At 44.8% G+C, this 15,159-nt stretch overlaps 1 protein-coding gene across 1 annotated transcript in view; it reads right to left on the bottom strand.

Moving 5' to 3' along the window:
* Nucleotides 1–15,159, bottom strand: part of MGAT5B (alpha-1,6-mannosylglycoprotein 6-beta-N-acetylglucosaminyltransferase B) — a 171,806-nt gene that overhangs the window by 61,350 nt on the left and 95,297 nt on the right. Inside the window, exons 5-8 of the mRNA XM_083487519.1 lie at nt 9,031–9,104; nt 4,437–4,607; nt 2,500–2,664; nt 1,499–1,668 (exon numbers count right to left, since the gene is read on the bottom strand). Of these exons, the coding sequence (XP_083343645.1) occupies nt 1,499–1,668; nt 2,500–2,664; nt 4,437–4,607; nt 9,031–9,104 (580 nt within the window). The remainder of the gene's footprint in view (nt 1–1,498; nt 1,669–2,499; nt 2,665–4,436; nt 4,608–9,030; nt 9,105–15,159) is intronic.

Below are 15,159 nucleotides of genomic sequence, written 5' to 3'. Positions count from 1 at the left end.
CCCGTGGATTTGCACCCCCTAACCCTAACCCCCAGATGTTGCGCCCGGTGCGGCCGGCCCCCCCCTGCACCCCTCACGCTACGCCACTGGTGGCAGCGATGGCAACTGTGTTGGCAGCATGGCCCCTATCTTCAAAATATGGTGGAGAATGTTCAGCAGAAAAATGTGTAAAGTGGCATTATTTTTCAGATGTGTGTGTATATGTGAAAAAAGAGGAAAGTCTCAGAAATTTTCACAGAGAAATTCCATCTCAGTATTAGTCATACCAGGCCTTCTAGTTGGGGGACAGGGAGCCATCTCTTGCAACATTCAACTGTGCTTCTTGTAACATTTACCGGGAAGCTAAGCACTCATTTTAAAAATTGTATTTTTGCGACAGCTAGGGCTGATAAGGGAGCATGCCATTCTGACTGAATCAACGGCTGTTAAATACTAATCAGCCTATCCCTGCTGTGATGTTGTTTGCGCTTTCTTGTTCTTAACCCCCACCAGCTGCAATCCCCACTAGTTAGGCTAATTGCTTTCTGCAACTCAGTTTGAGCTGTAAGTAGGGCTGAGTTGAAATGAGGAGGGTAATATCCGCTCATACCTTCAGCACTGATGAGAAGTGCCCCACTATTGCAACAAGTTATATATATTTTTTTGGGGGGGGGGTTGCTGCTGCTGCTGGAGGAGAGAATCACTGTGAAAGGGAAAAACATGGCAGCCTATTAAGAAAGCATTGCCCCGAATAGGCTTCATTTGTCCTCATGTTTCTGATTGGCTAGGATCACTGATGAGGTCAGTCCAAGAACCACTGCCTCCTCATGCTAAGCAGGAATGCTGCGTTTTTACTTCCATTATGGAATAATTCTATGAAGAAGAAAGGGATCCCCAACTAAGGGGTAAAGCGGCGCAGCAGCAGTTTGTGAAAAACCAGAGACCAAAAACAAACATGAAAAGGCCAAACATTTTCAGTGACTTAGGGTCTGTTTTGCATCAAGGGCCCCACAAATTGTGACTTTTTCACTTTTGACCTCCACATTGAAATGGGTGGAATTTTGGCACAACCCTAGGTATAAGCAGAGACAATTTTTCCAGTTTGAGGACCACATTCCAGAAATGGAGACAACTTTTCCAGTTTGAGGACCACATTCCCTTCTGAGAAATCTTCCAGGAGGGGAGGCACATGTCAGTATGGCAAAAGGGGACAGAGCAAGGAGTGTGAATTTACCTATGTACAGTAGGCTGGTTTCTACACCACAGATTTCTTTCCTCCATCCAGGCAAGCAAAGGGGATTATTAGAGCTCAAGGGGACAGTCTAGTCAGACATAAACCCTCAAGGAAGGTTTGAAGAATGGCCAGTGAGGGGCATGGCTGGGGGACAGTACATGCAGCCCCCAAGCCAGAGGTTCCCCACTGCTGTAATCTAAGCATTGTGATCACAATGAGCAAGAGCCAAAGACATGCTTCAAAACAAATGTCACTGTTCAGCTTCTATTTCATCCACAAACCCACCTCTGGAGCTCCTTCAAAGAAACTGTGATTTTCAGGCTATGGCCCAGAATGAAAAGGACTGCCAAAATATCTGCCCATTGGACCATCTCCCCCAGGGGGCCTCCCTTTAAGACGCGAGGGCTGAAAACATCTCCTGATTCTTCTGTCAAGAAGCCAATGTGGATCAAAATCTAATGAAGGCGGGAGGGAGAGGAAGAGGGAGAGAGCATGATATCAGTGCTGGGTGTACAAGGGAGAAGCAAATCTACAGAGCACACAGCAAAGTAAACTCTCATGGTGAATCCAACTATCACATCCCATCAACACAAGGACGTCCACTTGTGCAACAAAACTTTCCCCATCTCCCCCTGCAATCTGAGCTAGGTTTCCTCTAACACTCCAGTACAGATTTGGGGAAGAGCAGGGAGGTCCCACTGTGGAAGTGGGGTCCGTATAATAATTTATAATAATAATTTATTATTTATACCCAACCCATCTGGCTGGGTTTCCCCAGCCACTCTGGGAGGCTCCCAACCGAATGTTAAAAACACAATACAGCATTAAACATTAAAAACTTCCCTAAACAGGGCTGCCTTCAGATGTCTTTTAAAAGTAAGATAGTTGCTTATTTCCTTGACATCTGATGGGAGGGCGTTCCACAGGGCAGGTGCCATTACCGAGAAGGCCCTCTGCCTGGTTCCCTGTAACCTCACTTCTCACAGTGAGGGAACTGCCAGAAGGCCCTCAGCGCTGGACCTCAGTGTTCGGGCTGAATGATGGGGGTGGAGATGCTCCTTCAGGTATACAGAACCGAGGCCATTTAGGGCCTTAAATGTCAGCACCAACACTTTGAATTGTGCTCGGAAATGTACTGGGAGCCAATGCAGGTCTCTCAGGACCAGTGTTATATAGTCTTTGTACTGATGGGACGCTTCAGCTGGATACAGCCCTCAGTCTTGCTGTGAGTCCACCATACCCACAAATAACAAGTTGGTTCACAAGCAGCAGATTAAATTTTGTACCTGTTTCTGATCTCTCTTTTTGTCTTCTAGCTTCTGCTCCAGTTTATGTGAAGCCCTCAGCCACTGCGTGGCCAAATGCCGAATCCTTTTCTTCATGAAGATCAAAGACTCTTTGCCACTGCCAATCAACTCCAGGAGGTAGGAGAAGTCTCTCTGAAAAGACGCCTAGGGAAACAACAACAGACTCTTCCTGTTAGTGCAAGGTCCAGAGTGACCCTTGCAATGGCTGTCTGAGCAAGGAGATCCTACGGTGCATGTAGGTTACATGGGCAAAGTATGTTTCCTTTCTCTTCTCCATTTGGAATTTGCTGCCAAGGAGTGTGGTGGAGTCTCCTTCTTTGGAGGTCTTTAAGCAGAGGCTTGACAACCATATGTTAGGAGTGCTCTGATGGTGTTTCCTGCTTGGCAGGGGGTTGGACTCAATGGCCCTTGTGGTCTATTCCAACTCTATGATTCTATGATTCTATTCTATGATTCTATGAACAGGGCTGAAGACAGAGCCGTAGCTAGGTGATCTTGTGCCCCTGGCAGAACCTTCCAGATTGTGTCCCCTACCCATGGGCAAATTAGTTCTTCTTTCCACCTCTCCTACAACCCCCTCTCCACCCATTCAATTCACCCTCTATTTAAAACCTTTTCTTATGGGGAAATATTTTTATTTATAGATATATTTATGGACATATTTTAGCTGATTTTGCACCTCCCCCTCTCGCCTGCACCCTGGTGGGGGCCCACCTCACCCCCCCTAGTTACGGCCCTGGCTGAAGATGCCTCATGATTGGAGCGAACAAATTCAGTCACCAAGGGGCAGCCAATATGTTCAGTGCCATCTTGAAAATTAACTATGATATAAAAGGTAAACCCCTGCCTGTACGGGCCAGTCGTGTCCGACTCTAGGGTTGTGCACCCATCTCACTTAAGAGGCCGGGGGCCAGTGCTGTCCGGAGACACTTCTGGGTCACGTGGCCAGTGTGACGAAGCTGCTCTGGTGAGCCAGCACCACCACAGCACACGGAAACGCCGTTTACCTTCCCGCTATAAAGCGGTACCTATTTATCTACTTGCACTTAAGGGTGCTTTCAAACTGCTAGGTGGACAGGAGCTGGGACCGAAAGACGGGAGCTCACCCCGCCGTGGGGATTCGAACTGCCGACCATGCGATCGGCAAGCCCTAGGCACTGAGGTTTTACCCACAGCGCCACCCGCGTCCCCAACTATGATATAGGGACAGCTAATTTGCTGATTAAAGTAAATCAGTTTTGATGTGCAACTAAATGCTATAGTGCAGAGTGCTTCTATTCGTAGTTCCATCCACCCACCTATAACTCTTCTCCAAGATACCCCACTCAATTTCCTCTCCCCTGTGCATGTTGGGGAAGGAAGTGATGGAAGAATTTCCAGGGTGGATAGAACGGGCTTATGCACTGTTTTCATGGGGTACCATTTTGCTAGGTATACTTGTTGCTTGAAGAGTTGACCACAGGCTTGTCCCCATACTCACTCCCCACTTCCTGCCCATCAGGCAGATGGAAGAGACTCCTGGGATAAACTACTGCTGCCACTCAAGGACCACTGGCACCAACACCCTACTGGGAGCAGTATGGCAGGGAGGAAAGAGGGCAATGTTGTACCAGGTTACAGAGCAGACTGGGGGATCATTAGCCACGCTCTCCTTATTTCTCCTCACCACAGACAGGAGCACCCTAGCATGAGTGCGAGACCATGCCCCTTTATAGTCTGTGACATAACCACCACTGGGCATGATCTTTCTCTCTTGCCCTTCCCACACTCAGCCAGGGACAGTAATCTTTTCTCTCACTGCTGCCTATTCCTGTTGTCTGAGAGCATTGAAACCAGCTGTTTCAGACAAAAACAACCTTTGTCAAATAAGTGAGGATGTAACTTGACTGGCATGATTCAAGGCCTACAAGCTTCACCTGCGCTCTGGGTGGTGGCATGGTGGAAGATGCAGCCGCTGTCTGATTTCGCCAAGGCAGCACGGGGCAAAACCACTCGACTTCGCTGAGGTAGATGAGGAACGAGCACTCTGTGCCGTCCACACCGAAGAATGCATAGCAGGGGTCTGATGTCCACCTGGCTCTCATCCACTGAAAGGCAAAGGGAGGGGGATTGGTTAGGTGAGCCTTTACACAAAAATGTAACCAACAGTGGAGCTTCTGAATGCAACAAATGATAGCAAGGGATCATCAGATTAAGGCTTGGATTTACACTGAGAAGAGGCTAACATTTCTAAAGGTTGAGCTTGTTTCTTTGGACTTTATCAAGGGATATGATGCATGAGTATTGGCAAATTATTGGCTTAACTGGAAGAAGTTGTTACAAAGGTATTTATATGGCAGACAGAGATCCTGTTAAAGGAAAGAAATCAAAAGGATGCAGTGAAAAGGCAGACTTTCAGACTAGGGAGGTATAGTCAACAAAACAGTTCCTGAACTTTTTATTTGATTTAATTTTTTTTATTAAAAACCACAGGTGGTTTACAGCATTAAAATACAAAAGGAGAACATTAAATACATAACAAACAAAACCTTCTGTTGTGGGAGCTAATTTTGTTCAATAGAAACTGTGAAAACAATTCTGAGTAAGTAAAGAATAGGAAATTCTGGTAAGATTTGCTGGTGGCACCAATCTAAGGGACAAAATCATTGCCGAAAAGGATAAAGATCTGAAGTATGTATATTTATTGATATATTTGTAGAGCATACTTTCATTAAAAAATACATAAAGGCTGTATACATGTATGCGTAGGCTAATACACAATGGTATACCACACATTTTCTTCCCCTTCTTATACTGTATATAAGTAAAATGACATGCAAAGCAGCCCTAAGAAAATGATTTAATAAACTTACTATATTATTATTATTATTATTATTATTATTATTATTATTATTATTATTATTATTATTATACTGCCCTATACCTGGAGGTCTCAGGGAGGTTCACCTCTTTAAATAGAATAGAATTTTTATTACCCAGAGAACTCATCTAAAGCTTTTATCTAAAAATGGATAGGAGATCCTGCCAAGGAGCTTACATTTTATCCATTAGCTTAGATCTCACAAAGCTTATTTTGCTTATCACTGAGGTCTGTTATCACTGATCAGCACAGGTTGTGGAGGAAATAAATAATATCACAGCACTTCAGATGAAATTTGCCAGAACAAAAGCAAGCTGGCTGATAAGTGTAGAAAATGCCTGATCCTTATCTGCAGTGGTTTTGCCCCATAGAGCAAAGCTAACACATGTATTCTTTCCCCCAGAAAAGCAGAGCTAGCCTCCCTCCTGATATTGTGGAAATGACTCCACTGATGGAGGTTGTGGTCAAAAACTTATGGAGGCCACCGGGTTCAGAAAGGCTGATATCTGTGCTAAAGAGAAATAAATTTAGTGAGGTTCTCTCGCAAGGTGATTTTGCATGCAAAGCAATAGCCCAGGCTTCCAGTTCTCCATGTAGATCTATCATCCTCCGTAATTGCTGGTGCCAGCCTCTTCCAAACTTAACTACACAAACGAAGCCACTCAGGAGACAGCCCTCCACTCCCAATATGTAAAACACACCAATCATCCAGACAGGAGATCGAATTACTGCCTGCAGCAATTAAATTACACTTAAAATTTAACCCCGCCATGGAAGAGGATGGGAGAAAATGACCGCTATGTAGCTGGGACAATCTGAGTAATGCAACGGTTGTGTCTTGTTAATCTGGCAGTTAATTTGTTTTGTCAAGTAGCTGGTTGAGGGGCATGCAGGCTGAAATAACAGCTGAAGGGGTGCAGTGCGGGGAATGACTTCATGTTAATCTTACTGTTAAGCTAAACGGGTCGGTGCAGATACAGAGCTGCACACAATTGCACCGGCCAATCAAATGCCCGAGATGTGTTCAAGTCAAGACAATGTGCTGCTCTAAGCAGAATGTGGTACTCAAAACCAGCATCAGGTTACAACACTTTGCTTGTTCCCCAGGGCAGAGATAACGCTTGAGATTAAAAACAAGCAAGACAATAAATCCATTGGTGCTTCCTTTGCATTTTGTTGCATATGAATAATTAACAGAGATATAAATGCTACATTAGTCCATGAATCATGCAAGGCAGGGCAACCTAGTTGCTCAGACTTCACACAAAGAAGGTGTGCATCCTCACTCTCTCAGTGAATATTTCATAGAATTGTAGAGTTGGAAGGGACCCCAAGGGTCATCTAGTCCAACCCCCTGCAATGCAGGAATCTCAGCTAAAGCATCCATAACAGAGGGCCATCCAACCTCTGCTTAAAAGCCTCCAAAGAAGGAGAGTCTACAACACCTCTCATGTCTCTAGACTAGAGTCAAGCTCAACAAGGTCTTCTTTCCCTGAATTTAGGGCTTTCCAAAAATGTTTGATCTGAAAAGAGACACATCCTGGCCACCTCATGTAAGAAAAGCACAATCTACTCATCCACCTCAACAAATCTGATCCCTTGAAACTAATGAAGTTCTACCCACCCTACCTTTTTTTTTTGGGGGGGGTATCTTCATTTTGCCCTCACCCTCCTCCTTCAAATGATCAACATTAAATCTCTGAGAAGGTTCAGCACAGCACTAATTGACACATTAGGGCTATGGTTGCAGCTGTAGTGCATATATTACCCCATAGGGAGGTCTTCCTCAAGCTGGTGCCCTCCAGATGCTGCTGGACTCCAACTCCCATCAGCCCAGCCACTATGGCCAATAATCAGGGATGATGGGAGTTGAATCTCACCATCTCAAGCGGGAAGAGCACTGTTGCAGTCAGGTCCTACTTGTGGGCTTCCCAGTAGCCAATCAGATCCCTGTATGAGAAGAGGATTCTACACTAGATGGGCCTTGATCTTCCTCTGTTCTTATCTGTGGTGGAGCAATAGATAAAATCTAGGGGAATAAAAAAGTAATGGTACAGGACCTCTGACAGTTAAGTCCAGTCACGAATGACTCTGGGGTTGTGAAGCTCATCTAGCTTTACTGGCTGAGGGAGCCAACAGTTTTTCCAGGTCATGTGGCCAGCATGACTAAGCCGCTTCTGGCAAAACCAGAGCAGCGCACAGAAATGCCGTTTACCTTCCCGCTGGAGCGGTACCTATTTATCTACTTGCACTTTGACGTGCTTTCAAACTGCTAGGTTGACAGGAGCTGGGACCCAACAACAGGAGCTCACCCCGTCGTGGGGATTTGAACTGCTGACCTTCCAATCAGCAAGCCCTAGGCTCAGTGGTTTAGACCACAGCACCACTCACATCTCTTAAAGTTCAGAGTTGACCTGCAGGGCCATAGCCAACCCTCCACACTAAGTGGGGCTGCCACATTTCCAGGTAGGCTTCAAAGAAATGAAGTTATTTCAATGGCTTCTTAGTGTCCAAAAAGCAAGCATTAAATAAAAACAGTTATTATTAAGTTTGCAAGCTTCTGCCTGCTTATAATGAGTACAATCTCATATTGCAATAAACAGTAACTCCCTTAAGTTGTCCCTTACCCACTCTGCGCACCATATTCACAGCCATATAGTAGCTAAAGGGGGACTTCAGGACTGATTAAGCATAGTAAGGGAGACATGGATCTTGAAAAGTCCACCCTGAGCCAGCGGGGTACTTGAGTGGGCAGCAGAGCTGGACAGGTCAGGTGGGTGTTGTCAGTTTGGAGCAGAATCACTTGAGGGCAGGCAGCACCAGCTGCTCCTGATTTGTTCTCAACAAGAAATCTCCCTCTTCTAAGGAATAAGATACAATTTTGTTGTATCACTAAACCAAGAAGTCAGTGTTTGTGTGCTTGAATTTTGTTGAGGTGGAACAAATCCTTATTCTTGGTGGGTCAGGACACCCACTGGTCCAACTTTGGCTCATGGAAAACTTAACTATTGCTGTTCATTTCCCCAGGTGATCTCTGAAACACTAAAAGTAAAGGGAGAGGGACCCCTGACCATTAGGTCCAGTCGTGGCCGACTCTGGGTTGCGGCGCTCATCTCGCTTTATTGGCCGAGGGAGCCAGCATACAGCTTCCGGGTCATGTGGCCAGCATGACTAAGCCACTTCTGGCGAACCAGAGCAGTGCATGGAAACGCCGTTTACCTTCCCGCTGGATAAACCTTACCTATTTATCTACTTGCACTTTGACGTGCTTTTGAATTGCTAGGTTGGCAGGAGCAGGGACCTAGCAACAAGAGCTCACCCCGTTGCGGGGATTCGTACCGCTGACCTTCTGATCGGCAAGTCCTAGCCTCTGTGGTTTAACCCACAGTGCCACCCACGTCCCTCTGAAACACTACCCATGCCTTTTATATCCCATTTATATTCCTTTCTAATTTGGGGAAAAAAGAAAAATGCATTGAAAAGATGTTTTCTCACATCGTAATAATTTGGTTTACTACTGCAGTTCTTGCTGGAACAGTGTGTGAACAAAAAAGATTCCATCTTCTTTTAACTGTCATCCAAAGAGACACATTGCTTTCATTTCTATCTTTTTTCTGTTCAGAGCACAAATCTGAATCTAGTTTACTCACCTCCACTTTCCCAGAGCAGTCGGGGTACTTGGGATCCCTGGGCACCTCACACTGGTCCCGTCTGCCTTCTATCGCTGTTGAGTACAAACACACACGGGAGTGGTTAGTTCTGAGCTCAGATTCTGGTACCAAAGGGAGCTTGCTAAGAATGCCAGTTATCTTTTCTGTTTTGAAGGAATAGTGTGGTGCTCATATTATTCAATCTGGGCTCCAGCTCCATGAACCTGGGTCCTGTCTCTCCTCCCTCTGTCCCACAAAACACCCCATCTTAGATCCTATCCCAGGCACCAGAATCCAAGGACTGCAATCCCAACCCTCCCTAAACAACATTATGTGCGAACAGCCTCCTATTCTAGCAAATCAGGAATTCACCTTTAGACTGACTGCTTAAATGCTGGCGCATGCAGAAAGTCAAGACTATTTCTCAAGGCATTTTTTTCTACAGTATTTATCACTAGCTTTGATGTTGGGGTTAACGTTGTGCATGGTTAGCAATTAGACACCTTTTTATTAAACTGCTAATTTATATGCCACTTCCTATTTCAACAGAAGTCTCTAAGCAGTTTACAAAAAGCAATCAATATAGGAAAGACAATATGAATTCCTCAGTCAAAACCAAACAATGATTACTAATACTAATAATTCCACATTTTAAGTAACACAGTTAAATAAATATCACTAAACAATGTACATAACTAAAATGACCAAGAACCACGAAAGAAAATGACACATTAAGCATCAAAATATATCACGGTCCATCAAAATGCCACAGAATTGCAATATATCATCACAAAAACCTCATATTGTTGGCATCTGCCTGTCTCAAGCCAAACTGCTGGAGAATCACAGGACCTGTTATGGCTGCAGAGACCAGTAACTTATAACTGTTGACTCCTGTGTTGTTTTTGCTGCATTAACAGCACTCAAGTAACCTCTCCGGAGTGCAAGCCTGGACAGTGTGCATGAAGGTCCTGAGCCGCTCACACAACCAGACCTCCTGCCTCAGCCTCACTGATGTGCTCCAAAGGAAAGCAGAGCAATACACTGGGCACCAGCTTGGCTGCAGGAGTTGCTGGAAGGAGGCATACAAGGCACCACCCAACCATTTTAGGGACTCCACTCCGGATTTGCGTAGGGTTTACTCCTTAGCCTTTTCTTCTCCCAAACATGTCCCACAAGACAGTAGGTACAGATTTTTCCTCAAGGTTTACTCCCAAAGCCATTCTCATAAACGATTATAGCCGCAAGGCAGCAGGTGTTTAGGTTCAGAGTTTTCCGTTTCCTAGAAGGGCTATGTTCCCAGATTGATGAGTCTCATCTAGCCATCTCATATATATTGCAACAACAACTCAGCAGCTGGGAAAGGAAGTTCAGGGATATTTTTTAAAAATAGTTTTATAAGTTGTGTGTCTGTTTCTCAATTTGATCCTTTTACATGGCTTTGTATGTTTTGTGGTATTTTATGCATTGTTATTTGCTGTTATTTTTATTGATTGTAAATTGGTAATTCTTTATTGTGGTTGATAAGTGTGAACTGTTTACCGTATTTTTTGCACCATAACACTCACTTTTTTCCTCCTAGAAAGTAAGGGGAAATGTCTGTGCGTGTTATGGAGGGAATGCCTACAGGTGGCATGCCTACGGATTTTCCTCCTCTAAAAACTATGTGCGTGTTATGGTCGGGTGCGTGTTATAGAACGAAAAATACGGTAATTATTATTTGTTGATGTTTAATTTTACTGTTTACTATTAGATACTGATGTATTGTTGAATGTTGCTTTGTTTGATATAAGTTGTCTATTTTAGTTATTGCGGCTTTTATATTGGATCAGATTGTTACTATTAATGTTTGGTGTTTTATTATGTTTTTATATGTTGTTCATAACCTAACCAAGGAATGATGACATTGGAAGGGGGCAGTTGGGAAAAACCAAAACATATATATGCTACACTTCAATTTCCTTTGATAATGAAAGCAAAATGGAAGTAAAAAAGAAGTGTTTCTTGGTGTGGCTCTATTGTATGGTCTTACATTTCTTCTCAGATTACAGTGCATGCTAATGGTTGGCCGGCATTTTGCCTCCAGTCAATGCCCCCCCCCCAATTGTGCCTAATGAGGCATGTGCGTGACTCTAAAGGAGCACATGAAAGCCCTTCAAAATATAGACATTTTCAAATTGCGGCAGAAAATTGTGCAGGCAATCAGTCAAGTGCAGAGCCATCTAATGAGACAAACAATAGCAACACCTACAGGCACAAAGGCCTTTCAGAGAAACTCAGAAGTAAAGCATGGAGTTCTGTCTTTGAAATAAGCACCCCAACACCATGCCCAACAGTTTGAGAAAAAGCTTGCTTACTTGTGTTTTAACCCCCAGGAACCAGAAGGCCATTATTCATCTTCAGGCTGTATATCCACAACATCCCTGTGGGACAGGGGTATCCATTCCCCAATGAACAATGTTCTAGAGACCATTGTATCGGTGGTGTACAGACCAGTGAATGGACCAAGTGAAGAGGCAGCAACAACAAAGGAAGGAACAGCAGAACCAGGAGGCTCCAGGGGTTGGCAGAGGGACCCTGATTCAGGGTTGGGCTTTAACAGTTGTCCAACAATGCTGACCCCTGGTGCCAGCCCTGGAGCCAGATGACCTGGAGTTAAAAAAAGGGGGGGGAGCTGCTACTGCCTAGGCACTTAATCTGTAGCACTGGCCAAGCCCAGTTTGGGATAATAATCCATTATTCATACATGGGGAAAGCTAAAAGGAGCTGGCCAGTGAGGGTGCTATAAACTATTTATAACATGCTCCATTTGTTTTCAAGAACAAATTGCAGAAGCCTATGCAATTATTCATGCCCTTAAAGTTAAACAAAGTCCTCTGGTACCCCAATTCTTCATTAGGAACCATAGCTGCAGATTAAAGACAAACATTAAACATTGATATTAGAACAGGAACAGGCAATATTTTATTGACTCCCTTGGACCTCTTTGGGTGTCAGGGAGAGAGGTGGCAGAAAAAGCCATTTGGCACATTGAGCCACAGCTGGACAAAGAAAGATGAGCAAGAGAGTCAATATTTAATACTTTAGGGTCACAGCAGGAGAGCACAGTGAGACAACCGGTCATAAAATGCTCTTGTATCTGCCACATTAATCATCATAATGAAATCCATTTGCAATTTCAAAAGATTTAGTCTTTGATCCAGGAAGGCAAAAGCTTCATTTTCAACATGGGTGTTGTCCACACTTCAGCTTCCTATTGCATCATCCCACAGAATGTTCAGCAGCAAATATTACACAGTGTCAGGAGGAGGTAAAACATTTTTATTTTATCTACACGGCTGACCCACCGATAAGGCAAGGTAAGGCAACAGCCTTGGGAGGCAGAATCCACAGGGGCAGCAGAGCTGGCCTCCAAAAAATGCATTGCCTGCTGCCATCGCCACTGCAATGGCAGCAACAGCTGCAGCACACTCCTTGGAGGCTGGATTTGCTGCCTCCTTGGCAGCCAAAACACATTTACAGCAGCCTTTTGGTGAAGAGAAGGTTTTGCTGGTCGCCTCCCACCTTTGTTCCCAGTGTAGATCTTTAGTTCCCCTTTATTCCCAATGTAGATCGACACTCACCCCTTCTTCCCTGGCCGGAAACAGGGAATTTTGTGGTTCACCTCAGGGGCCAAACTGTTTTGGGCCAGATCTGTTTATATAGCACCCTTAATGTGCACGGCACTTTACAACTAAAAGACAGGTCCCTGCCCTGAGGAGCCTACATAGGGCAGGCAGTCAAGCTGAGGGTGGGGGACCTGTGGGCCTCTGAATGTTGTTGAACTTCAGCTGCCATCTTCCTTGACCACTGGTGACTATTGCTGGCTTGGGATAAAGGGAGTTGGAGTCCAACAAGAACTGGAGGGCTACAGGTCACCCATCCCTGCAATAGGGGGATAGAAGGAAGATGGAGACAATGGCAAATGAGAAATTATCCTTTCATGAACTTAGGCCTTGTTTAAACATGGTAAAACAGAATGCCCCTCCCCCCCAAAAAAAAATGGACAAGAGAAAATCTCTAAGAATTATGCTGTGGGAAGGAAATGCTGTGACGACTCAAGAAGATGCAGACAAGGATTTGAGTTGTACAGCACTGCATTGCAAGTGGGTCAATTGAAATAGGTGAGAGATTTTATCCAACACTATTTATTCATAAGGCAGGTGAATAAGCAAGAGAGGTATTTAATACTTTTCAGTTTGATGACAATGCAAATAATAAATGGCCATGTCTGGATTTGAAATATTGAATCTGAAGCACACTCAGAAGAAATATTAAGCATGAAAGGTGCAGATGCTTTATTAGAACTCGGAATGAAAGAGAAAGCACCGATAGTGGATGAAATAGTGATTGCTTTCAAGCTGTTGGCACAAACCTGTGCATTTGGGGAGCTGAGTGAATCACTAAAAACTGCGTAGTGTGTGGCATGAGATCAGGCAGGCAGAGATCCAGGTTTGCATGAGAGATTGGTTTAGTCCTTGAGCATGCCTTTGATATGACACACAGAGCAGCAGAAGTGGCTACAAAGCAACTGAGAGGACTAGCGGGGGGCACAGCTTAAAACAAGCGGCCGCCCTACAGTCCAAAGATATCGGTAAGAAGGTGAGGCAGCCAGCCTCAGAGCAAAAGTTGCCCCCACTTACAAAAATCTTTCAAAAGAAGGAGTCCTGGGGGTAACAGTGTGAGCTACAAGTGCATCATCAGACAGTATTTGTAAAACATTCAAAGCTCTGCAAGTTGAACCGTTTAATCATTAAAAACACCAGATTTTCTTTTTAACACCCCACCCCAAAATATTTCTTGCATTCAGTAAATGCAATCAGAATTGCTAGTATATCTATATAAGAAGAAAGTGACTCAGCTGGAATTCCAGGCAGTATATTACTGAGTCTAAGGCCATGGATACATTTTTTTAAAGGTACGGAAGGTTTCATTTGTAGGCTGAACGGAAATCAACCAAGTGACTGTCCAAGAAGTTGAACAGGAGTGGGGAACCTGGTGCTTCTGGCCAGATGTTGTTGGAGGACAACTCCCAGCATTCCTGATGGTTGGCTGTTCTGACACAGGCTGAGAGGGGCTGCAGTCCAACATCTGGGGGGGGGCACCAGCTCCCTACTGCTGACGTAAATGAAGATAAGACACATTGTTAATAGAGAAAACCTAATACTATACTAAGGGACACGGGTGGCGCTGTGGGTTAAACCACAGAGCCTAGGACTTGCTGATCAGAAGGTCGGCGGTTCGAATCCCCACGACAGGGTGAGCTCCCGTTGCTCGGTCCCTGCTCCTGCCAACCTAGCAGTTTGAAAGCACACCAGTGCAAGTAGATAAATAGGTAGTGCTCCAGCAGGAAGGTAAACGGCATTTCCGTGCACTGCTCTGGTTCACCAGAAGCGGCTTAGTCATGCTGGCCACATGACCCGGAAGCTATACGCCGGCTCCCTCGGCCAATAAAGCGAGATGAGTACCGCAACCCCAGAGTCGGACACAACTGGACCTAATGGTCAGGGGTCCCTTTACCTTTAATGCTGAACTAGGCATTGGACAAAACTAAGGGGAGAGGAAATGGCAACACTCCTAAAGGACCAAGAAAGGAAGAGACATTTTCAATGATGTCTCTCAGGCGGCAGTCAGGGTGGCCATGCTATGGGACTTCACAGAGACCACTTAAAGAACTTTGAATTTTAGTAGTTGAAATGTTTAAAAAGTGAGCACCCATTTTTAACTTGCCTCCAGTGCTAGTTCCATGTTTGTGTGCATGTGCAAATGAAGCTCTGGTGTAAGGCGCAGCTTGAGACTATTGCTAGTCCTCTGGCTTGACAACCCATAGGCTAATAACGGAGCTCTGTACCCATTCTACGACAATTGCCCACTTCCGTGTCAGCTTCCAACTTATTTAATTTTTTTAAAGCCAGCCATGGCAAACAAGAATGGCAGACTCCATGGGAATCTTTGCCCCTAGGTAAAATCATAGCATCATTAAAGTCAGCTTCAAAACCCATCCTGCAGCAGGAGAAAGGGGAGAGTTGTGAGCAATGGGGAAGACGGGAAACAAACACAAAAAGGTGGATAAATCAAGCTTTCAAAGGA

Source organism: Podarcis liolepis (genome assembly GCF_965112155.1).
Source record: "Podarcis liolepis genome assembly, chromosome: 2".
Taxonomy (NCBI): domain Eukaryota; kingdom Metazoa; phylum Chordata; class Lepidosauria; order Squamata; family Lacertidae; genus Podarcis; species Podarcis liolepis.
Note: the sequence above shows the minus strand (reverse complement) of the source record. Positions and strands in the feature narration are given on the sequence as shown.